Source organism: Panthera tigris, chromosome E1 (genome assembly GCF_018350195.1).
Source record: "Panthera tigris isolate Pti1 chromosome E1, P.tigris_Pti1_mat1.1, whole genome shotgun sequence".
NCBI classification, from domain to species: domain Eukaryota; kingdom Metazoa; phylum Chordata; class Mammalia; order Carnivora; family Felidae; genus Panthera; species Panthera tigris.
The window spans coordinates 1,759,666-1,781,533 of NC_056673.1; the positions used below are offsets into that span (position 1 = coordinate 1,759,666).

The 21,868-nt window shown below is 62.3% G+C and overlaps 1 protein-coding gene across 9 annotated transcripts in view; it reads right to left on the minus strand.

Moving 5' to 3' along the window:
- MINK1 (misshapen like kinase 1) overlaps window positions 1-21,868 on the minus strand; it is a 43,912-nt gene that overhangs the window by 2,633 nt on the left and 19,411 nt on the right. Inside the window, exons 2-27 of one of the 9 annotated variants that reach the window (XM_042967772.1) lie at window positions 13,173-13,238; window positions 11,690-11,746; window positions 11,483-11,608; window positions 9,722-9,832; window positions 9,263-9,353; window positions 8,732-8,862; window positions 8,455-8,509; window positions 8,272-8,350; window positions 7,583-7,758; window positions 7,162-7,231; window positions 6,618-6,837; window positions 5,048-5,161; window positions 4,512-4,598; window positions 4,061-4,276; window positions 3,730-3,903; window positions 3,181-3,381; window positions 2,666-2,751; window positions 2,399-2,509; window positions 2,143-2,252; window positions 1,854-1,942; window positions 1,629-1,652; window positions 1,381-1,541; window positions 1,061-1,163; window positions 841-978; window positions 573-681; window positions 43-210 (exon numbers count right to left, since the gene is read on the minus strand). In XM_042967772.1, the coding sequence (XP_042823706.1) occupies window positions 43-210; window positions 573-681; window positions 841-978; window positions 1,061-1,163; window positions 1,381-1,541; window positions 1,629-1,652; window positions 1,854-1,942; window positions 2,143-2,252; window positions 2,399-2,509; window positions 2,666-2,751; window positions 3,181-3,381; window positions 3,730-3,903; window positions 4,061-4,276; window positions 4,512-4,598; window positions 5,048-5,161; window positions 6,618-6,837; window positions 7,162-7,231; window positions 7,583-7,758; window positions 8,272-8,350; window positions 8,455-8,509; window positions 8,732-8,862; window positions 9,263-9,353; window positions 9,722-9,832; window positions 11,483-11,608; window positions 11,690-11,746; window positions 13,173-13,238 (3,073 nt within the window). Of the gene's footprint in view, window positions 1-42; window positions 211-572; window positions 682-840; window positions 979-1,060; window positions 1,164-1,380; window positions 1,542-1,628; window positions 1,653-1,853; window positions 1,943-2,142; window positions 2,253-2,398; window positions 2,510-2,665; window positions 2,752-3,180; window positions 3,442-3,729; window positions 3,904-4,060; window positions 4,277-4,511; window positions 4,599-5,047; window positions 5,162-6,617; window positions 6,838-7,161; window positions 7,232-7,582; window positions 7,759-8,271; window positions 8,351-8,454; window positions 8,510-8,731; window positions 8,863-9,262; window positions 9,354-9,721; window positions 9,833-11,482; window positions 11,609-11,689; window positions 11,747-13,172; window positions 13,239-21,868 lie in introns of all 9 variants that reach the window. The other 8 variants (XM_042967770.1, XM_042967775.1, XM_042967771.1 and 5 more) reach the window with 8 other exon arrangements.

Here is a 21,868-nt window from a genome sequence, read left to right on the forward strand (position 1 = left end):
GGGTGCGCCGGACCCCTCTTTTCCTTCCCGGCCCTGGCTTACCCCAAAGGGCCGCACAGAGGATCTCGGAATTGAATCGCTTCTTGTATTTCCGGATCTCGGGGGTCTCGCTGTGGGCCCGGGTGTTGGTGGGGTTCACGTTGACCACGGAGCCTTTCCGCACGTCGTACTGGAGCTGATCAAGCCGACCGCCCTCTCCCCCGACCAGGGCTGCCGGGAAGAGGAGAGGGGGGAGGGGAGGAGGGCTGTAGCCCCCTCCCCTGTCCCTCCTGAACCCAGCCCTACATCTGGTGGAGGCCCCTGCGAACGAACGAACGCACGCTCAGCAGGAAAGGGGAGGGAGGAGAAGGAGCAAATGGCCTCAAACAATCCGTATCCAGTCAGGTGCCGGGGCCACTCTGAGCATTTTTCCTCGCGGCTCTAAGGGGCCTTAGGCGCCCTTGCTGCCTCTGTGCCAGGGTAGGGGCGTCGGGCCAAAGCGGAGGCCACCACTGCCTCCTAAAGCCGCGCCATCAGAGGCCCACCTGTGCCCTTCACCAGGCCTCATGGCAAGTCTGTCCTCCTGTCCTCACCTGTGATGGGGATGGTATCCCCACTGCCTCCGGGCTGGTAGATCCCTAGGTCCACAAACATCGTGAACGAGCTCTTGCCAGGGGCCTTTACCAGCCCACGAGACTGGTACTGTGGGGGTGGGGCAGCAGTCAGGCAAACACCGGACACGCGGCCCCTGGGCCCCCCGGCCCCGCCCCCACCCCCAGGTTGCCGAGCTCCGCCCCGCCCCCTGCAGCGGCCCCCAGCGCCCCTGCCCACCGCCCCGTGGGTCTGCATCCGCCCACTTACGTCGCTGCCTCCCTCCTTGGATGGGGGGCTTTGACCTTTGCCGCTCTCGGTGGGCGAGTGGCTGGGCTGGACCACATCGGGCAGGTTGGTGTAGCCGTTGCTGTCCGCGTGCAGCAGGCTGCGTTCCTCTTCAGGAGTCTGCAGGGACAGAGGAAAGGGAGCCAGTGCTCGGCTGAGGACAGGGGAGAGCAGGTGCCGGGAAGAAGGGGGGCCCACTCACGCGCTGGACCACCATGGTGCCGCCCCCATAGGGGGTCTGGGTCCCCGCGATCTCCTCCACGTCATGGACCACCATGGTGCTGATGCTGTCTGTGTCTCCGTCGCTGCCATAGGAGAGAGGACGGCCATCAGTTCCCAGGTCCTGCCTGCCACGGGGTGGAGACAGAGGGACCGGCGGGTGCTTCGCACTGGCTCCTGGTGGACATGGCAGTGGGAGGCCGATGGGGACCCCGGAGCAGACCCCATTGTCTAGATCAGCAGTGACGGCCAGGGTCCCCTAGGAAAAGGAGAACCCTGCCCTCCCCCAGAGCGCCCCCATACCGGGCCCCAGGGGTATCTCTGCTCCCCTCTGATGGCTCGCCATTGCTTTCTTCCTCGTCCTCGCTGCTTTCCACCTCCTCGCTGGAAGACGAGTAGTCCATGGCCTTCTTGGGAGGCCGCGGGGCCTCGTCCAGGGCCCGCTCCTTCAGGAGCACAAAGTCCTGCAGAGGGTGCCGCGTGAGGAGGGGAGGGGTGGGGTACAGGGGGTGCCAGAGGGGAGGGGCTCCCGAGCAGGCCTTCTCACTAACCTCGCCGATGGCACGCTTATAGCTCTGGGAGGGGCGGCGGGGGGGAGAAGGACAGCCAGGAGGAAGCGGGAGAGAGGTGAAGAAAGGTCAGTAGCTGAGAAGTGCAGCCCGCAGCCCCTTGGCGCGAGGGTTAAGGAAGGCCCCACCCCAGCACCTGGCTCCTGGGGGCTCCCGAGGCTCCCAGCCCCCACCCAGGAGACGTCAGGGCCGCAGCTGCGGACTTACTGCGGGCCGGCCCGGCCGGGAGCGGTGGTCATCAGGCTTGGCTTTGTTCCCAGGGGAGAGCACTGGGGAGCTATCCAGCTTGGAGGAGGCTGCATGGGGCAGAGCGGGAGAAGGAAGGTCACGGACACCTGGTCGTTCGGGGCGGACCCCAGAGCTCAGCCAGGCTCCACATCCAGCCGGGCCCAGCCTGGCGCCCGAGGGTGTCCTGCCTAAAGTTGCCAAAGGCAGGATGCCTATGACAGAGACCGGGTCCCGGCCCCGGAGGAGGCTGCCCAGGCTGGCGCCATACCTCCCACGCGGTTCCGCTCCAGCGAGCCAGCCTGGGGCAGGTGCCCGTGCGAGGGGAGGGCACCTTCCGAGCGTTCCCAGCCAGGGTCGCTCCTCCTGAGGTCGGGGTTACTGTGGGGAAGGCAGAGACAGGTCAGGAAGATAGGTGTCCCCCTGAGCGCTGAGCTGCACAGCAGAGGGAGCCACCACCAGGGGGGAAGCAGGTGGCAGGAGCGAGGGCAGGAGTGAGTTGGGGAGGGGACAGACAACTCCATTACCTACAGGCGTTGGGCGGACCAGGGGGCTGAGCGGGGGGCCCCGGAGGCTTGGGGGAGCCCCGCTCGGCCCGCCTTTGCAGATAGATTTGCCAGGCGGAGTTGCTGCGAGGTCTGTGGAGGGAGCACAGGGGTGCCGGGGACGGGGCGGGGGCGCTGAGGTGACGGGGAGGGGGCCTGCCCGCCCCGAGGCAGGTAACCTGGTAGAGTCCCCTCTGCACAGCCCGCCCCACGCCCCGGGCCACCACGCGACTGCCCCCGGGGTGCTACCTGGCACGGACGGCCTGAGCCGGCCGGGTCCCTCCGGCCCCACTGGTGTTAAGGGCAGTGGCGATGGACGAGGTCCTCTGAGGCACCTGAGGGGGGCGGGGCGGGGAGGGGGGCGGTGTGCTCGGTGCCAGCGCCGGGCCAGACGCTCGTCAAGCGTGCGGCCTCATCTAGGCCCCCGATGGGTACTCTCCCTGCTTCGCACGGACAGGCAAACCGAGGCTAGGGGAGCTGATGACTTTGTCCACAGTCACGGAGCGGGGACTCCACCCCAGGAAGCCAGCCCCTAGAGCTCCCCCCGCACTCTGGGCATTCTCCCCTCCTCTCAGTCATCCCTGGGGGCAGGGACACAGCCCCGGGGCGGGCCTCCCGCCCTCCGGCCAGCAGTGGCAGCCGGCCCTCCTCCTCCCTTCCAGCCCTGAGCGCCTCTCCATCTCGCCCGCTCCCCACCACTCGCTACCCTTTCCCTCCCAGGCTGTTTGTCTCCCGTTTCCCCGGCCCCGCGGCCCCACCCGTACCTTGGGTGGGGTCTCAGTGTCCGGCCGGACCCAGGATGGGGGGTTCGGGCTGGGGCCAGGCCCTTCCGAGGTGGGATCTGAATTCTGGCGGATGACCGCTCCTCGGGTGCCGGGCGCGGCAGTGGGTGTGGGGACGGCAGGGTCGGGCTCGTGGGAGGCCGGGAAGGCAGCCAGGTTTCGGGTGGGCTGGTCCTGCAGGGACTGGGATCGGGGTACGGGCGCTGCATATGGCTTCAGTGGGACCCGGTGTGCCACCAGGCTCTGCAGGGAAAGACCAGGGAGGGTGGGCTGCCCGCTCTGAGGCACGTCCCCACCTGGGAGGGGGGGGTGCCTGGGCCGGGAGGAAGGAGCAAGGAAAGCCTCGGGCTTCCGAGTGTCCGCTGAGGGAGACGTGCTCCTGAAGGCCGAGAACAGCCAGGACGGGGCCCGCGGCGCCCCCACGGTCCCTGGCTAAGGGTGCGCGCGCTCGCGTGCAGACACATACACGTGACACAGCTGTGCGGAGCGAGGCTCCTGCGTGTGTCATCGCGAGAACGGGGACAGACTCACCTTGTGCGGTCCCTCCTGGGGCTCCACCGGCCTCTGCATAGGAGGAGTTTGGGAAAGGGGGCCCGCGGGCCCGGGGGAGGCCTGGGGGACGGGGGGCTCGGGCCCTGCGCCGCCGGGCTTGGTTTTGGCCAGGGGAGAGTTCTGCTGTTTGTTCATCCTCGTTCTCTCTTCCACCTGCGGTGGGAAAGGGCTTGCGTCCCCCCCTCTCAAATCACAGGTACCCGCCCCCCCCGCCCGCCCCCAGACCCCCCCCGCGCCAGGCGCCCCGTTCCCCTTTCCGGTGCCCGCCGCGTGCAAGGTCTCGGTCTCGGGCGGTCGGGGCCGCGGGTACCTCGCGCGCCCAGGCGGGCTTGTCCGCGGGACCGACGCCCCGGCCGTAGTGATACAGCGGCTTCCGGTCTGTGGGCGGGGCCTGCTGCTGCTGCTGCTTCTGCAGCTGCTGCTGCTGCTGCTGCTGCAGGGACTTGAGGTAGGCGTGCTCCTGCTGCAGCTGCCTCTGCAGGCGCTCGGACTGCCGCTGCTCCTCCAGCTGCTTCCGCTTGTACTCCTGGGCCCAAGGGTAGGGACGGCGGCTCAGCGCGGGGCGGCCCCACGAGGGCGCGGGCGAGCCCTTGCCCTCCTCCGGCCGCTCCGGGGGGGGGGGGGGGGGGGGAACGGGCGTCTCCCCCCCCCCCCCCCCCCGGCGCCTGGCGGGGTCCCCTCCCCGGAAGCGCCGCCGCCCCCGCTCCGGCTCGGGAGCTCTGAGTCCGCATCTTCCCCGAGGAAGCCGGGGACCCCGTTACCAGCAGCAGGGCCTGTTCCTGGAGCAGCTGTTGCTGAAGGATCTCGAGCTGTCGCTGCTCCTCCTCTAGCCTGTGACGAATATATTCCTGGGGGGGGCGGGGTGGGAGGGCAAAGGGCAGGGGGAGAGGAGGAAAAGGCGGGGGGAGGGGGGGCGGCGGCGGCGGCGTGGGAAGGCGGGATCGGTGGGGTGAGGATGAAGAGGAAAGCGGGGAGAATCAGAGAGAGGACAGACGGGGGTTGGGGGGAGGCGATGAGGAGGCGGCGGGCGTGCAGGGCCCCGCGAGCGGCGGTGCAGGGGTGAGGCGGCGAGGACGGGGCGAAGAGATGGGGAACGAAGGCACAGAGACAGGAAGAGGGCAGGGAGCCGGGGTGCGGGTCGAAGGGTGGGAGAAAACAGAGAGAGAGAGTGAAGCTGGAAAAGATAGGGGGAATCTGGGGGTCGGGAAAGAAGCGGAGAGGTGTCCGGTGCAGGGAGGCGGGCGGCGGGCGCAGGGGGAGGCGAGGGAGGGCCGGGTGTTTGCGGCGGGCGCTGTACCTGCTCGCGCTCCGCCTGCCGCCGCTCCTCCTCCCGCCGCAGCGCCTGCATGTCCTCCAGCCGCCGCTCCTCCTTCTCCTGCAGCTTCCGCTGCTCCCGCTCCCGCCGCTGTTGCTGTGAGGGGGGAAGGGGTGGTCTGCGGGTCTGCCCCCGAACTCGGCAGGGCCCGAAGGGGGGATCGGGTCCCCTGCCGGAGCGGAGACGCCCACTGGACGGCGCGGGCAGAACCTGCCCCTCGGGACACCGGTGGTGAAAGGCGGCGGCCGCCACCTGCTTCCGCAAGCCCGCCGGCCCCAGAGCCCCGGGGCGGGTTGGGCTCAGGAAAGACCGCTGGGCGAGGCGGCCGCGCCGGGGACGTGCAGGCTGTGCGTGCCTGCTGCCCACGGTGGGCCACCTAGGAGGACACCTGTCCGCTCCTCCCGCAAGCCAGCGGGCGACGGCGCAGCGACGGCCGCTGGCCACAAGGGGGCGGCAGGCGCGCACAGGCGCGGCGGCGTCCAGGCCCGGCCGCCCCAACCGGGGCGGAGCGCGGCCCCGAGCGGCTCCGGGGACACTCTGGCCCTCCGCTGCCGCCAGCAGCCTTTACCACTCGGGGAATCTGTGCGCGGCGCCAGGCTTTCCCACAGGGTGTCCTTGGTTCGGGGGAAGCAGGGGCCGCTTCGGGAAGTCGGACCCGGAGCGTGGGGGTGCTTCCGTCTATACCATCACTTAGATGATTTTTGTGTGAAGTCTGGCTCTCCGTACACTTTAACACCATGGAACGGTTTCAGCCCAAATCCCATCATTTAGGCAATTTTTAAACCAACCTAGACCTACCTCCTTCCTCACCGTGACCCTCCTGCGGAGGAAATACATTTAAGCACAGGTGTATACAGATACAGGCTTTTTAAATTGGTGAGAAGAAAACCCTGCATCTATCTAAAAGGAAGCTTACTGGGGCGCCTGGGTGGCTCAGTCGGTTAAGAGTCTGACTCTTGGTTTCAGCTCGGGTCATGATCTCCCGGTGTGTGAGTTCGAGCCCTGCATCGGGGCTCCGTGCTGACAGCTCAGAGCCTGCTTGGGATTCTCTCTCTCTCCCTCCCTCTCCCCCCCTCCCCCACTCTCTGTCTCTAAAATAAATAAATAAAACTTAAAAAAAAATAAAAGGAAGATTACTGATGAAAAGGTATCCCCCCTCCCCCCACCCCCCATCCACCTCCAATGAGTGGATGGGCTATTTTCCAGCAAATCTCAGCCCCAAAACCAAAAGTAAAAGGAGGGTCTCTACAAGGAGCTTCCTGCTCAGGGCGCACAGCTGCTTGTGGGCCAGATGCCCGGGGCGCTGCAGTGCGCAGACACTGGGGGGGGGACCTCGGGGCGGGGGGCGGGGAGGGGGGAACGGGCGGCAGCACAAGGACGGCCGTCCTGAGAGGCTGGCTCCTGGGGGCCGCTGACGCCACCCACACAGGGCCGGCCGGCCTCTGACCCGGCACAGCGCCTTCCCGCAGGGACCTGCAGGCCAGGGGCTGGGCCGCGCGGGGAACCGGTTCCGGGGTGGGGGTAGAAGGGCGAGCCCGGCGCGCAGCCCCACCTCCTCCACGCGCCGCCGCTCCTCCTTCTGCTCCTCGATGCGTCGCTGGCGCTGGTGCAGGAGATGCTTGATGTGCGCCTCGGGGTCCCGCTGCTGCTGCTGCTGCTGCTGCTGCTGCTGCTGCTGCTGCTTCAGAGCCTCCGAGTTGCTCTTATTCTCCTGCTGGAGCCGGAGAAACTCCCGGCGCAGGGTGGACTCCCCGGGCACGTTCATGATGGAGCTGGGGGGCAGGGCAGCCCGGCCGGCACTGGGGTCAGAGCCCGGCCACCGCTCTTGTCCTCGTGGGAGTCTCCGGCCACGGCCAGGGGATGGGACGCGTGCCCGCCTGCCTGCCCATGGGGGCCCTGCCGCCCGGATCCCCGGCCTGCGGCCCCCAGTTGCCCCCCCCCCCCCCCGCCCCAACCTCCCCCGCTCACTCCCTCCGCCCATTCCACACTCAGGGGTGTCCCACGGCCTCTGCCTCTCTGGCCCACCACCCCACACCAAGGGTCCCCACGCCGGGGGCACTGCTGCCCTCCGACGGGGGTGGAGGGTGGTGGCCCACCTCGGCTCCCCCTCCTCTCCATGGCTGTCGTCTTCCTCCTCGCTGCCACTGTACTCATACTCCGTCTCCTCTGCAGGGGGAGGTCACCGCTGTTTCTTTACCCAGCGTCCCAGATCCCACCCAGGTCTAGGGAAACCTTCGATGGGGATGACCAACACCTGCGGTGTGGAGCTTGGGCCCAGACCCCGCCGGGGGCGGGACGCGGCAGACTGCACACGCGCACTTACGCACGCGCTTCTGCAAGGATGTAGAAGGGTGGCCCTCCCTGGGAAGGTTGCCTGGGATCAGCAGTCAAAGAAGAAAAACCCCACTGGGACTGGAAGTTTGGGAAGGCGGTCTCCGCGGGAAGGAGGAGCCAGGTGGGGGTGCGTCCTGAGACCCGAGACCCAACACTTGGTGCCTCTCTCGCTCGCCCACTGACCCTTCTCGCCTCGCTTCTTGCGGGAGCGGTCGATGTGGTCCTTGAGCTGGATGCGGACCTGGCGCTCTGTGGGCTGGTCACGGATGAAGGGGAACTTGAGCAGCTGTTCCGTGGGTGGGCGGCTCAGGTAGGTTTTGATGAGACACGTGTCGATGAAGTCGATGAACTTCTTAGACCTGGAAATGAAGGGTGCTCACACTGGGAGGGCCCTCTTGGCAGGGGGAGATCACAAGCAGAAGAGGGAAATCACTCATCCAAAAGCCCCCTCGATTTCTCCTGTCTTATCCATGTCCCGACCCTGGGCCCTGGCCCTGCCCCTCTGTGGTGCAGACCCACACCTGGACACAGGGGATAAGGTGGCAGGGGACACTGGGGGTAAAGCTACTGGGGGATGCAGGGGGTAAGGCAGCAGGGGACACAGCAGGGGACACGGTGGGTAAGGCTAGTGAGGGAGGCAGGGGGTAAGAGTAGTGGAGGACACAGGGGATGAGGTGGTGGGGGCGCAGGGGGATAAGGCTAGTGGAGGATGCAGAGGGCAAGGCTAGCAGAGGACACAGGATAAGGCAGCAGGGGACGCAGGGGTAAGGCTAGTTGGGGATGCTGGGGGTAAGGAGGTGCTGGGTGGAGGTGGTGGTGGGGCTTTGTCCAGAGGCCCTCCTTCCCTGACACGCAAACCCCCAGAGACCTACCATTTCTTGGACTTGAGTCTGGGGGGTGGGTTCCGTGGGATGAGGAAGAGGGCTCGCATGGGGTGCATGTCACACAGAGCTGGCACACGGGAGGAACACCATCAGTCCCTCACGCAGCCATGCCAAGAGCCGGAAGGAGCCCTTCCTACCACCCCTCCCTGCGCTCCCAGACGCCACACTTACGGGGGGCTCCCTCTGCCATCTCGATGGCTGTGATTCCTAGAGACCAGATGTCACTCTACAGAGGGACAGAAGAAGGGACAGGAGCACGTTCCAGACAAGCCTCTTCAGGGCCACGTCTGGGTCCCCACCCCTTCCCCGGGCCAGTCTCCAGCCTGCCCACCCCTCACCACCCACATACCATTACAGCTCGTGTTGTCACCCCGACTTTTGGTCTCCCTACCACCCCCTCTCGCTTCCTGCCCTTGGCAGTCTCCGTGCACCCCACTCTGCTCTGTACCCTGTAATCGTAGGTGGCATCGGGGTTCTCGTCACAGGCGATGACCTCCGGGGCCATCCAGTAGGGGGTTCCGATGAAAGTGTTCCGCCTGCCCACAGTACGGTCCAGCTGAGCACTCACGCCAAAATCCACTGGGAAGACGTGGAGGGAGGGGTCACGACAGAGGATCATGCCTGCGCCCCTCGCCCTGGGCCGTGTGCGCCCCGGGGCACCCAGACGTTCTCTGGCCCTTCCGCCCCATCAACGTCTCGTCTCAAAGAGCCTGACCTAATCTCCGTGTTGTGGCAAGACACCCACGTGAAAAGGCCAAGCGACAGGCAGGAGGGGCTGGGATCCCCCGTCTCCCCGGGGGACCTACACGGCACCTGTGACATATGGGTGGCGGGGCCCCTCGGGGGAGATGAGGAAGGGCAGGAGAGAGACTCCCAGCCTGCAGGTGGTTAGACCTGAGCCATCAGAGGAAATAGAGGGGCCTCCCCTTCTGTCCTGGAGGTCCCGGGGCCCCATTCGCCTCAGGAGGGAGCGACCTACCCAGCTTGACCTCGGCGTTCTCTGTCAGCAGCACGTTCTGCCCCTTGATGTCTCGATGGATCACCTTGTGGGCGTGGAGATGGGCTAGGCCCTGGGGCGGGACAGTGGGGAGGTGAGCCTCGGTGCCGGAGGACGTGGACGAGAGCCAAGGAGCGGGGCAGGCACCCGCATGGACAGGGCCGGGTGGAAGGCGCAGCCCCCGCCATCCCGGAGCCCAAGCGCAGGCTGGGTTTTCACAGGGAGCGTCCTCAGAGTGGTGGCCCCCGAGAGTCCCCGGCAGCCGCGGGGCCACCGGCAAAGGGGCAGGCTTGTCCCCCCGGCCGCCTGAGATCACGCCAAAGCTGGGGCCCTGTCCATCCCTGCCCCCCTCGGCCACCGCTGCTCGGAAAGGATGCCGCCGCGGGGCCTCCCGTGCAGGGAAGGCCCGGGTGTGGGCAGAAGGGCCAGCTGGGGCCTCACCCGGAGGATCTCCCTGCAGATGTAGGCGATACAGTCCTCCTTCAGGGCGTTCCCTTTTGTGTTCTTCACCAGGTCTGTCACGGAGCCAGCGCCGCAGAACTCCATCACCAGCTACGGCCCAGGAGCGCCGGAGGGAAAAGCACCGGTCAGGCAAGGCGTCCCCCCGCCGGCCTCCCGGGGGGGAGGACCCCAGGGCCCCAGCCGATGTGAGCCGCAGAGCAGGGGTAGGAGACTGCTCACAGAGGCCACAGGCTCCCCGAGGTTAGGAGAGGAAAAGGCAACACCGGGGGAAAGACAGGCCGGGTCCCAAGTAGGAGCCCAAGGAACCGGGGATGCGGCACACAAAATGACACGCACGTGCGTGTTTTCCTTGAGGAGCACCCAATGTGTGCACCAGGCCCCCGGTGGGACGCATAACCCCCAAACTAGAACTCCCTGGCGTGGAGGTTGGCAACCTTGGCCATGGAGCTGATAATTTACATTTTTAAATGGTTAAAAAAAAAAATCGCAAAAGGAAGCATACAAAATCAAAGTTTAGCATCCTAAACAAAGGCTTCTGGGAATACAGCGACATTCCTGTTCCCATTCGTTTATGCACTGCCTGTGGCTGCTTTCCCGGTTCAGCGGCCAGGCTGAGTGGCTGGGACAGAGACCGTATGATGCGCAGAGCCCCAAACATCTACTCTCCGGCCCTTCACAGAAAGTCGGCCACAGCCTGACCCAGAGACAAGCAAGGGGCTAAGGACCAGCGATTCTCCAGGTCCGCCAGAGACGAAGCAGTGCAGGGGGTCCGCCAGAGAGCTGCAGGGGGAAAGCTGGTGAGACTCCAGCACAGAGGCAGGGGCCAAATCGGTCCCCTGGGGACTCGGACGCCTGTTCAAGTGCTTCCCTGCACGTTTTCCAAAAGCCACGTGTAGCGCAGAAGGAGGCCGGCCGGACATACACACTTCCAAGTGCGAGAAAGGTCACTCGCGTGCCTAGCGCCCTGGCCTGGGCCTCGCCCTCTACCAAGCTCAGGGAAGCGGGCTGGGGTGGGGGAAGGACGGCGTCCATCGCGCCCGGAAGGGAGCGCCCAGCCCAGCGCCCCCAGTCCTCCGTGACATCACCCTCACGGCCGGCAGGTAAACACACAGGAAGTGTTGCTCACCTCGCTCTGTGTGCACAGTCTGTGTGAGTGTCTCTAAAAAGACTAAGTGCCTTGGAAGCAGGGACCGTGACTCGCGTCTCTCCGTGCAGGGTACACAGAAGGTGCTCAATAAGTACTTGTCTGGCAACTGGTGGGAGGGGGAACCTAGCACCAGCTTTAAACTCCCCACGGCCGCCACCAGGCTCCCTGGCGCTCTCCCCTAGGGGCCGGGCTGGGCAGCAGGAAGGGTGAGGCCGGGAAGAGGCCCGGGCTGGGGAGGGCAAGGACTCTCAGGAATGTTCTGGGCCAGGAGGGAACACGGGGGAGGCCCAAAGGGGCCTCCGCAAGCTCCGGGTGGATTAATCGCCCAGGAGGGCCTGTGCACTGCCAGGAGGGCCTGAAGCTGGAAGCACAGGCGTCTGGGGCTGCTGCTCTCGCGGGGGGCTGGGTACCGGGGCAGGACGGACGGGCGCACCCGCTCCCCCAGCCCCTGCTTGTTGCCACCTAGTAAGCACGTGCCGCACACAGGGCCCGGTGCCGGTCAGGACAGAAGTGTGGGCAAACCCCAGGACGCTGCCCCCCAGACACGCAGTGGAAGAGAGGCGGCAACACGCGAGGCACCACGCGCATCTCACCCAGAGCTGGTCGTCGTTTCCGGGGGGGCTCTTCTTTATGAAGGCCCCGTAGTAGGTGGCGATGTTGCGGTGGTGAGAGTACTTCTTTAGCATGTTGATCTCCTGCTTAATCTCCTCCTCCTCGTCCTGTAAGTGGGAGGGGGTCAGCCCACGGGCCCCCAGCCCTTCCCAGCGCCCCCACTCTCCCTGGGCCCCCACCGCCCCTACCTCCGTGACGTCCATGACCTTGATGGCAGCCAGCTGCCCAGTCTTGACGTGCCGACCCTGCGGGACAGAGAGCCGGGAGTGGAGGGTGTGGGTCCACATCCAGGGAGGGCTGGATTCTGGGAGAGGCCACACCTTTTGGCTGTTTTCTGTCTTAGGCAGTGTCCCTGCGGTACCGGACCCCTTCACTTATGGGTCGGTCACAGGGGCAGACAGGGCTCCAAGGACAAAAAGCGCTACGCTGGGTAGAGATCCAGGGTCTCCCGCCTACAATAGCTGAGGGAGGAGAGTGGGATTCACCTATGCTTTGCTGTGGCCTCCCCGGCGTGGATTTGCCACAGTCTGAAGGATAGAGCAGTGAGTCAGAGATCCTCTCCTCCCTGGGAGGGGGCTGGAGGGGGCTGAACGAGGGCTCTGCCTCTCTGGCAACTTCTATGCAGGACAAAAGCACCTGGTTTCCCACCCCGCCCCCTCTGCCCAGGAAGACTTCCCCAGAATCTCCCCTACTCCGTTTTTTAGTAGTACTGACAGGGAAGAATAAAGACAGAGTTGAGACTGGAGGGAATCTCGGGGAAACAGAGAAGACTGGCTGACGTGCGTCGATGCCCCATCACCAGTGTGAGTGGGAAAGTAACTTCTAGAGCGCGTCCCTGCCATTCCCCCTCCCCCCAGCCTTCTGACGTTCCTAGCAGAAGCCTTGGACAGGAAGGTCCAAGCCCTCCCAGGGAAGGGCAGGGTGGGGGGAGGCAGCCCCTTGTGGGGACGGACATGGGTATGGCCAGCCCGTGGATTATCTTTATCCTCAGCAGTCATTTGAGACCCCAAGCCCAGAGAGGCAGTAGAGAACAGAGCTACTCTTGCCATGGCAACGACCAGGCAAGAGATGGGTGAACCGGGGATGCCTTTTCCCCAAAGCTTACAGGGTGGTCCCCGTGACCCCTGCGACACGGGGACGTGTGAACGGGCTCAGCTCCCTGCTGGGGCCTGTGCCCTCGGGGCCTCCAGCTCTGGGGCAGCACCCTCCCTGGACTCATCTGCCGGGCGGGCAGTCTCCCCCCTCCAAGGGTGCCGCCAGGCTAACGCTACAGGCGGGGGTGGGGGAGAGGGGTGGCGGCTTCGGGAGCTCAGGCACACCACTTCCGCCCAGGAGGCCCCGGAGCTCCACCAACTGCAAGGCTGGGTCTCCCTGCGGCCTTGGGAGCAGCCAACCTACAGCCTCGCTGAGTCCCCAGGGGAGCGCCCCGGCCCGCGCCCCTGCCCACACCCACCCGGTACCAGGCCTGCTCCCAGCGCACCCAGCACGTCTGCGCTCGCCACACAGGCCAGCGAAAACAGCCCCCTCCTGGGCTCCCCTCCCCCGTCATTGTTACCCTCTCTCCCCGCGCCCCTCCCCCCCCCCCCAGATCCCCAGACCTATGGTCCACTTCTGTCACCGTCCCGACAGGGCCCCGCGGACGACGGGCACCCTCCCACACGTGAGTCTCACCTTGTACACCTGCCCGTAAGTTCCATTGCCCACAACCTCCACCAGTTCAAAGATTCCAGCGGGGTCCTGCAGGGAGGGGGACGAGAGGGGGAGAAGGAGGAAGCGTCAGGGCCTCAGAACGGGACTATGAGCCAGAGCGGGGAAGAGGGATCCAGTGGGAAGAGGGCACCCTGGTATACTACGAAGGGCCTCAGGGGAACCCCGACGGCCAGCTGCGCTTTTCCTGGGCTGGTTCAGAGTTCACGTTCTAGAGGAAAAGTCAGAAGAAGGTGAGAGAAAAATGGACGTTGGGGACCAGGTGGCTTTCCAGACGTGCTCCTGACTTCACGCTCAGTGACACGCTGAGTCTGTGGCCTCACGTGCGAAGCGGGGGTGCCCGAGGACGCGCCCCCGGAGCTGGGGTCAATTTGAAGTGAGGCGATGCCCATAAAAAGCCTGAGCCCCTGCCTGGCACGGAGCACGTGTGCAACGGGAGTTAATCGGCACTGTTATTTCACTTTGTAGAAGCAGGGACGGGGAAAGCCAGCGGGGGGCCGGATTCGAGAGCCTCCCTCCTGGGTCCCTGTCCCTCTTCTTCCTGGTCCTGAGACCCAGGGCTTCTGGGCCGGGGCTGGGGGCACTCTCGGGGAGAGCAGGTGACAGCGAGAGGGCCTCCGGGAGGGGCGGTGGGGACACGCGGCACTCTCAGTCCCCGCTTTCCGGAGCCAGCGGTGCCAGGAGAGGCACGGGGCTCAGACAAAGCCTCCACAGAGGCTCACGGCCCGCGGGACCACAGCTGCTGGGCGGCCACCCGCACCCCCGCCGGCGGGACTCGATTCGGAGCGGGAGGCTGGGCGCGCCAGCCCGAGGGGCCCCACACGCGGGGAGGACGTCACGAGAAGAGCCGGGCCGGGGCCTCTGTGCCGACAACCCGAAAAGGATACGACCCGAAACTCCTTTCGCCCCGACTCTGAAAACCAAGCTAGGATTTCTGGAAAACCAAACGCAAGAGCCCCTCACCCTTGGTCCACTGCCATCAGCAGGGAGACACCAGCCCGAGGCCCCCGCAGAGCATCCACACCGACCTCCCTGGTCACAGCGTGCGCCACCGTGTCCCGGAGCCGGAAGAAAGGGAAGCAGCGAGCGCAGCCCGGGGCCGACGGCACATCCCGACCGCTCGGGTCGTCCGCGGGGCAGGGCTGCCCCTCCCCTCGGGGCCGCGCCGACCAGCCCGGGATGTCGTGGGTCTGTGTGGCCGAAACCAAAACCACACCAACAAGGCAACCTTGACCGGGTCTCAAACAAACAGCGGGCCCACGAGAGACGGACAAGCTGTCACCGTGGGGGGACCAACGCCAGGTCTGTCTGAACCGAGACGTGCGAGGAGACCGGGCCCCGTTCTCTCGAGCGCCCGCAGCTCCACGCTCGGGGAGGGGGCCCCGCAGCCCCCAGGACGGGCTCACCCGCGCTGTCACCTCCGACCTCTGCCTGTGGGCAGGTCCCCGCTTCCGACACGGACGGAGACGGCAAGACGGGTGCTCCTCAGCCAATGGGAAGCACGATGCCCCCACGAGTCCGACCACTGCACCGCGAACACCTCAAACCGGCACAGACAGAGCTCATCTCGGACCCCGACCCACCTCCTCCTCACGTGTGTGGGAGACACAGGGGTATGAAAGCCATCCTTGAGGTCAGACACAGTGTCCGGGTTTGCGGTTCCAAGCCCGTTTCCTGACCCACAAACCAGGACGGCCGCACCTGCTGGGAAGGGTCGTTCCGAGAATCAGGTCGAGACCAGGCATGTGACACGCAGTCACGGTGCCCGACAGCTTGCACGGAACATGCTCGGGAGGCTGTCCCTTCTCCGCCTGTCAACAGCGGCACCGTTTTCCACACCGGTCACCCTGTCCTTCCTCCCCTCCTCTCAGTCCCGCCCCGGCCCCGGGCTCCTGCCTCCCGGTCCCCTCCAGCTCCCGGAACAGAGTCCCGACACCTCCATGCCGGTCGCGCTGCCCCCATCGGTAGCCAGCTGGTGGATAATTTCCGAGGCTGGGTCTGTGCCCGCCCTGGGCCGGGCTGGGCCCTGAGCAGGGAGATCTGTAAGGCAGCTGTCCCTTGCTTCTCTCACCTGTTAAACGTTTACCGAGCACAGATAATCCAGGGTGGCGACGCCCCAGCGGACACAACAGGAGGCCAACACACAAGAAGCACGGAGGGTCCCCGATGGACCCGCAGTCGACAGGCCAAGTGCCCCGAGGCAGCGGTGCGGATTTTATGCCAGAAGAACACTGTGGGCTGTCCAGGCTTCGAGAAGCTTCCAGTGGAGCGGAGGCTCCTGCAGAGCAACCTTCCAGGAGGACGCGGGCACTGACCGGTTCGGGGCGTCGGACTGGGAAAAGGTCCCTCTCACAGCCTCAGGGACAGCCATCAGTCAGGCCTGGCACGTCCCACAGGCTCCTGGAGGAGACCACACTGGGTGGAGCGGACAGGAAGGAGGAACAGAGGAGCTGAGGCTGGCCTCTGAGGAACAGTTGTGCATCCCCACGGGGATAGCAGGACAGCCTGGGGGGAGCACCGGGAACATCCGTGTGGCCAGAGGGGCTGCAGGTGAGGGGCAGCGGAGCCCAGGGGCACAGCAGCCCCTGGGGAAGCCTGGCCAAGAGGAAGGGATCAGGTGACAGGCAGCAGGGCAGACAAATGGTTGTGGAGACAGGAAGGCGTCTCATGCCCGCGGAGGAAGAAGACAGAGAGACAGGGGACCGATGAGGCGCGCTGGATGGCTCTCTTGGGGCCCGTGAGGGCGTGTGTGTCCGTATACATCCCACCTTGTGTAGATGGCACGCCCCACGGGCTTACAGTGGTGACGCGGCACAAGTCTGGCTTCTCCCCGACGCACACACCCGAGGATTCAGAAGGCACAGTTCAAATAGGATTCCTGCACTGATCTGGCCTCACACGCGGGCCCTTGGAACGTGCCTTGTCCGCGTGCTCAGTCACTCTCTTCGCTGGGGATCCGGAGGACCCTCCGGAGGAGGTGCTCTGCTCCTGGGGAGCACCAGCCAGTCCCGGCCCCTGCACGCAGGCCCAGCCCCATGACGACACTGCTGGAGGCCTCCTCCAGCTCTTCCTCTCGGTGCTCACACTCAGATGGGGGCCCGGATAGGGAGGAGAAGCTGGGGAAGAGAGGCCTACACAGGGTGTCCGGGGTGCGGGCTCTCAAATGTCACGGTACAGGAGAATCACTTGGGAATGGACTCCTAGGATCTGGCTCCAGGGGCTCTGGTTTAGCACACAGGCCTGGGGGGAGGAGCAGAATCTGTACATTTAAGAGATGCCTGCCCACCCCCCCCCCCCGCCCCTCCCGGGGGTTCTAACACACTCCGAGAAGCTGCGCCTCAGGGAGGTACTGGCAGGGGACGGGGTGTGGGGTCCCCGGTAGCAGTAGGTCTGCGTGACCTCGGGCGGCAGCGCGGGCAGCATCTCTGCGCCACGAACTGATGAACGACTGCCCTCCCGTGATGGCCCCTCAGCCCCTCCGTCCTCACACCAGCCCTGCCTACAAATGACTTGTTCCTGTCAGCCAAGCCAAATCCCGCTGTTTTCAGGAAGTCCTCCCTGAAAGTCTTCCCAAGCTATCCCACCCATGAATTCCGACTTCGATGTCACGGTGGAGACGGTGAGATAAGTTTCTCAAGAACAGGACTAAGGGGACGTGCATTTTTAAAAAATAATCTGAGAGTAAGACGAGGTTGTCAACCCTTGCCATTTCTATTCAATGTTACACTGGTGGTTCTCGCCAGGGTGATTAGGAAAGAAAAAATAAAAGGCATCCAGGTTGGAAAAGAAGAAGGGAAACTGTCTCTGTGTGCAGATGACATAATCAAGGGTGCAAAAATTCCAAGGAATCTACTAAAAATCTACTAGAACTAATCAATGAATTCAGCAAGGTTGCAGGATAGAAGACTAATAAACAAAAACCAACTATATTTCTATGTACTACAACGAGTAACCCAAAAATGAAATTAAGAAATCAACTCCATTCATACTAGCATCCAGAAGAATACATTTAGCCAAAGTGTCAGACACGTGCACTGAAAACTATAGACATTGTTGGAATAAGTTAAAGACTTACGTAAACAGAAAGATTTCCCACGTTCATGGATCAGAACGCTTAATATTGTTAGTATCTATAGATTCGATGCACTTCTATCAAAATCCCAGTGGGCATTTTTGCAGAAACTGACCAGCTTATCCTAAAAATCCTATGGAAATGCAAGGGATCCAGAAGACACAAACAATCTTGAAAAAGAACCAAGTTGGAAGACTCACACTTCCCGATTTCAAAACTGACTACATAGGCACAGCGATAAAGACAGTGTGGCACTGGCATAACGATGGACATATAAATCAATGGACTGGAACTAAAGAATCCAAAAATTAACTCTTGAGTTTGTGGTCAGTTGATTTTCAACAAGAGTACCAAGTCATTCCACAGTCTTTTCAACAAATGATGCTGGGGCAACTGAGTGTCCACATACAAAAGAATGACACTGGCTCCCTACCTCATACCATAGACAAATATTAACGCAAAATGGATCACAAACCTAAAAATATAAGAGCTAAAATCATAGAAATCTTTTTTTTTCCCCTGCACCCTAACACCACAGAAACCTTAAAAGAGAACACAGGAGTAAATTTTTATGACCTTGGATCAGGCAATGGTTTCTTACAAATGACACCAAAAGCATAAACAACAACAAAAACCATAAATTGGATTTCCTCAAAATTTAAAACTTTTGAGCTTCAAAGGACACCAACAAGAAAGTGAAAAGACAACCCACATAATGAGAGAAAACATTTTAAATTATGTATCAGATGGCCACCTGGGTGGCTCAGTTGGCTAAGCATCTGACTTCGGCTCAGGTCATGATCTCATGGTTCATGAGTTTGAGCCTCAGCTCAGAGCCTGGAGCCTCCTTCGGATTCTGTCTCCCCCTCTGTGCCCCTCCCCGACTTGTGCACGCACACACATGCCCACTCTCTCTCCCTCTCTCAGCAATAATACACGAATCAGCTTCAAATAAATGAATGAATAAACGAAAAAATAAATATCAGATAAGGGACTTGTATCCAGAATACAAAAAGGACTCCTTAAGAATAAAATAATAAAAAGACAACCCAATTAAAAAGTAGGCAAAGGAGGGCACCTGGGTGGCTCAAACATCCAACTTTGGCTCAGGTCACGATCTCACGGTTTGTGGGTTCGAGCCCCATGTCGGGCTCTGTGCTGACAGCTCGGAGCCTGGAGCCTGCTTCAGATTCTCCCTCTCTCTCTTTCCCTCCCCTGCTCACACACACACGCGCGCTCACACACTCTCTCTCAAAAATAAATAAAAGATTAAAAGTTAAAAAAAAAAAAAAAGCGGGCAAAGGATCTGAATAGACATTTCTCCAAGGATCTACAGTGTGGCCAATAAGCACCCGAACAGATGTTCAGCATCATTAGCCACACACGGCCACTAACGGGCTAACTCAAAAGGACGGACAGCGACACGCACTGGCGAGGACGTGGAGAACTTGGAGCCCTGGTGGGAACGTAAAACGGTGCAGCTACTTTGGGAAACAGTTTGGCAGTTCCACAAAATGTAAGACAGAAAGTTCCCACATGACTCAGCAAGTAGACGTCCCAGAGAACGGAAAACGTACGTACACACAGGAATCTGTACACGTAGTGTTCACGTGACTGTTATTCGCAGCAGCCAAGAAGCGGCAATAACCCAATGTCCATCAGCTGGTGAACGGATAAATACCCATGCAACAGAATATTATTTGGCAACGAAAAGGTATGAAACAATGACCCACACCACAACGTGGACGACCGCTGCAAACACGCTAAGTGGAAGAAGCCGGTCGCAAGGCCCCGTGTTGAATGGCTCCGTTTCTGTGCAATGTCGATGGCAGGCAAATCCGTAGGGGCAGAAAGTAGTGGCGGCTTCCGGGAGCAGGGGAACGGTGGGGACTCCCAGCGGGCACGGGACTTTACTTGGGGCTGATGATAACGCTCTGACATTGGACTGTGGCGACAGCAAGTCTGTGAATCCACCAAAGTCTACTTCACGGAATCCTGTGCTATGTGAGCTCTGTATCGATAAAGCTGGGGTGCCCGGCTGGCTCAGGCAGAAGAACATGGGACTCTAGATCTCAGGGTCGTGAGTCTGAGCCCCACGCTGGGCACAGAGATTACTTCATAAAAACAAAACACAATTAAAAAAAAATCTGATGAGCATGTCCCACGGCACTCAATAGACTGTTTTGATCGGGGACGGTTTCCACACGAAGAAAGTAACCCTACAAACGTGGGAGGGGGCCCTCAAAGTGCTCTTGGTCTGGTAACACATACGGAGTCCTGAGCCAAGCACAGAAAATGATAAAATCTACATGATTCAGAGTTAGGGAACTCGGTTCCCGTTTTTGGCTCTGCTGCTAAGAGGCTGTGTGTCTGGGGGTAAGTCACTTAAGCTCTCTGGGGTCCCCACCAACAAGAGAAGAAAACATTCCGGCTCACTCTCTATGGTTCTAAATGCTCAAGTCCACACCCCACAAAGCTGTCAACCTAATGACTATGTCATCACTTCCTCCCCGTGCGCCAGGGTCTGTGCTGGGCTCAGGAATACAGCGGTGAATGAAATGAGGTGGTCTTTGCCACGAGGTTGCTGACAGTCTGAGGGGGGAGGCAAACACTTTAATTATAAGCGAGGGGCTTGTCTGTGCCACAGACACATCAGGGCACTAGGACAACACCCTTCCCAAGTCCAGGAGTTCAGGGAGGGGCTCTAGTGAGGGCAGCAGGGTCTAAGAGCCCTCCGGTGCTCTCCTACGGGCAGGGGACGCTATCACCTGTCCCTTCCGTGTGGCCCTTACCCGTCCCACTTACACGTCTGTCTCAGACACCTGTCTCGCGGCCCACTCTTCCCACAGCCCTTTAACAATTAAGTAGCTGGCAACCTGGCATCTTCATTCTTCCTGGCGCTGCTGAGGGCTCTGGAAGTACAGGGTCATGACAGACGTGGAGGAAGGTGCTGGTGGCTCGCTCGAGTCACGGGTGAAGGGGGTTTGGAACAAGTGCGTTTCCTACCCGGAGTCGAGTACAGCCAGAAAGTGGCAGAGCCGAGCTCTGCCCTAAAAACTTTTGACTCCGAGGCCTGCGTTGCCCTGCTCAGAGCTCCTTTGCCTAAGGGACCATGTTCCCAACCATCTGGTCTCATTTCTTTGCTCTTTAAAGCTTTAAGTAATACCTACACCCAACGTGGGGTTCCAACTGACGACCCTGAGATCAAGAGTCACACGTTCCCCACCGGCTGGGCCGGCCAGGTACCCCCCGATTTGGTTCCTTCCTTCCCCGAGTCACAGCTCCTGGCCCTCAGCCGGGTTCCCGACCCAAGGTAGGCAGTCCAAGGCCACAGAGAAAAGACACGCTGGGGCGGACCTCCCGCACCAGCCGTTCCCCGACTAGGACCCAGAGGGAACACGCCAGACGGCACACCGAGACAGGGCTGGAGAGGCCGTGAGCAGGTCAGACGTGGGAACGCGGAGGCTGTTAGTGGGAGGAGGGCCCCCGAGAACAGGGCAGAGTGGAGGGGGTGGAAGTGAGGACAGGACGCCCGATGGATTCCAGCTGTCCCCTGGTGTCACCAGGAACCCGGAACCGCCCCCGGAGCCAAAACAGCGGCTGTGCCGCATCAGACCGCAGTGAGATTCTGGACTGAAAGGCGGTGAAAATTACTCCTGGTGGCCAGCCCCGCTCCACGAGCCTTACACGTACCGAGTGACTGAACCCCACGGGACTGCAGGACACGGAAGCCGCTGTCGTTTCCGGCCGACAGATGAGGAAACGGGAGGCTCGGGGAAGGGAAGCGACTTGTCCAAAGGCAAGCAGCTGACGGGCTCCGGAGCCCGTGACGCAGCCTTCCCTCGATCCGACCTGGCCCCGGGCCAGCGGGACCCCATCGCTACTCGTCACATGGTTACGTGTCTCGTTTCCCGCCCGGGACAGAAGCTCTTTACGGGTGGAACACCGCTCGGGGGGTACGCGGGCGCCACGCCGGACGGGCCTGAGTGAAAAGGCCTCACACGCGGGACCACAGCGGACTCTGAACACGCGCGTGAAGCACGCGGGCCCCGCACCCGCGGATTTCTTCCGTGAACAGAGGCCAGCACTGGAAATGCGTTTTCTCTCCCGTATGCTTTCTTTTTTTCTTTTCTTTTTTTTTTTAACGTTTTTTATTTATTTTTGAGACAGAGAGAGACACAGCATGAACGGGGGAGGGGCAGAGAGAGAGGGAGACAGAGAATCAGAAGCAGGCTCCAGGCTCTGAGCCATCAGCCCAGAGCCCGACGCGGGGCTCGAACTCGCGGACCACGAGATCGTGACCTGAGCTGAAGTCGGACGCTTAACCGACTGAGCCACCCAGGCGCCCCTCCCGTATGCTTTCTTTCTCGCAGCGCACAATCCCCTGACCGTGGGTCGCTAAGGCTTGCAGTGGAAGCAGGCCATCGGTAGTTAAGTTTACGGGGAGGCTGAGACCACGCAGATCTGGGGCTGCGGGCGTCCGTGCCCCGGGCACCCTGGCGGGCCAGGGTCGGCCGCACGTTGCTGCACGGTGAGGGCGCAGACTTACCGTCTGCGCTCTTTCCCTCGCAAGAGCTTCTGTGCTGAA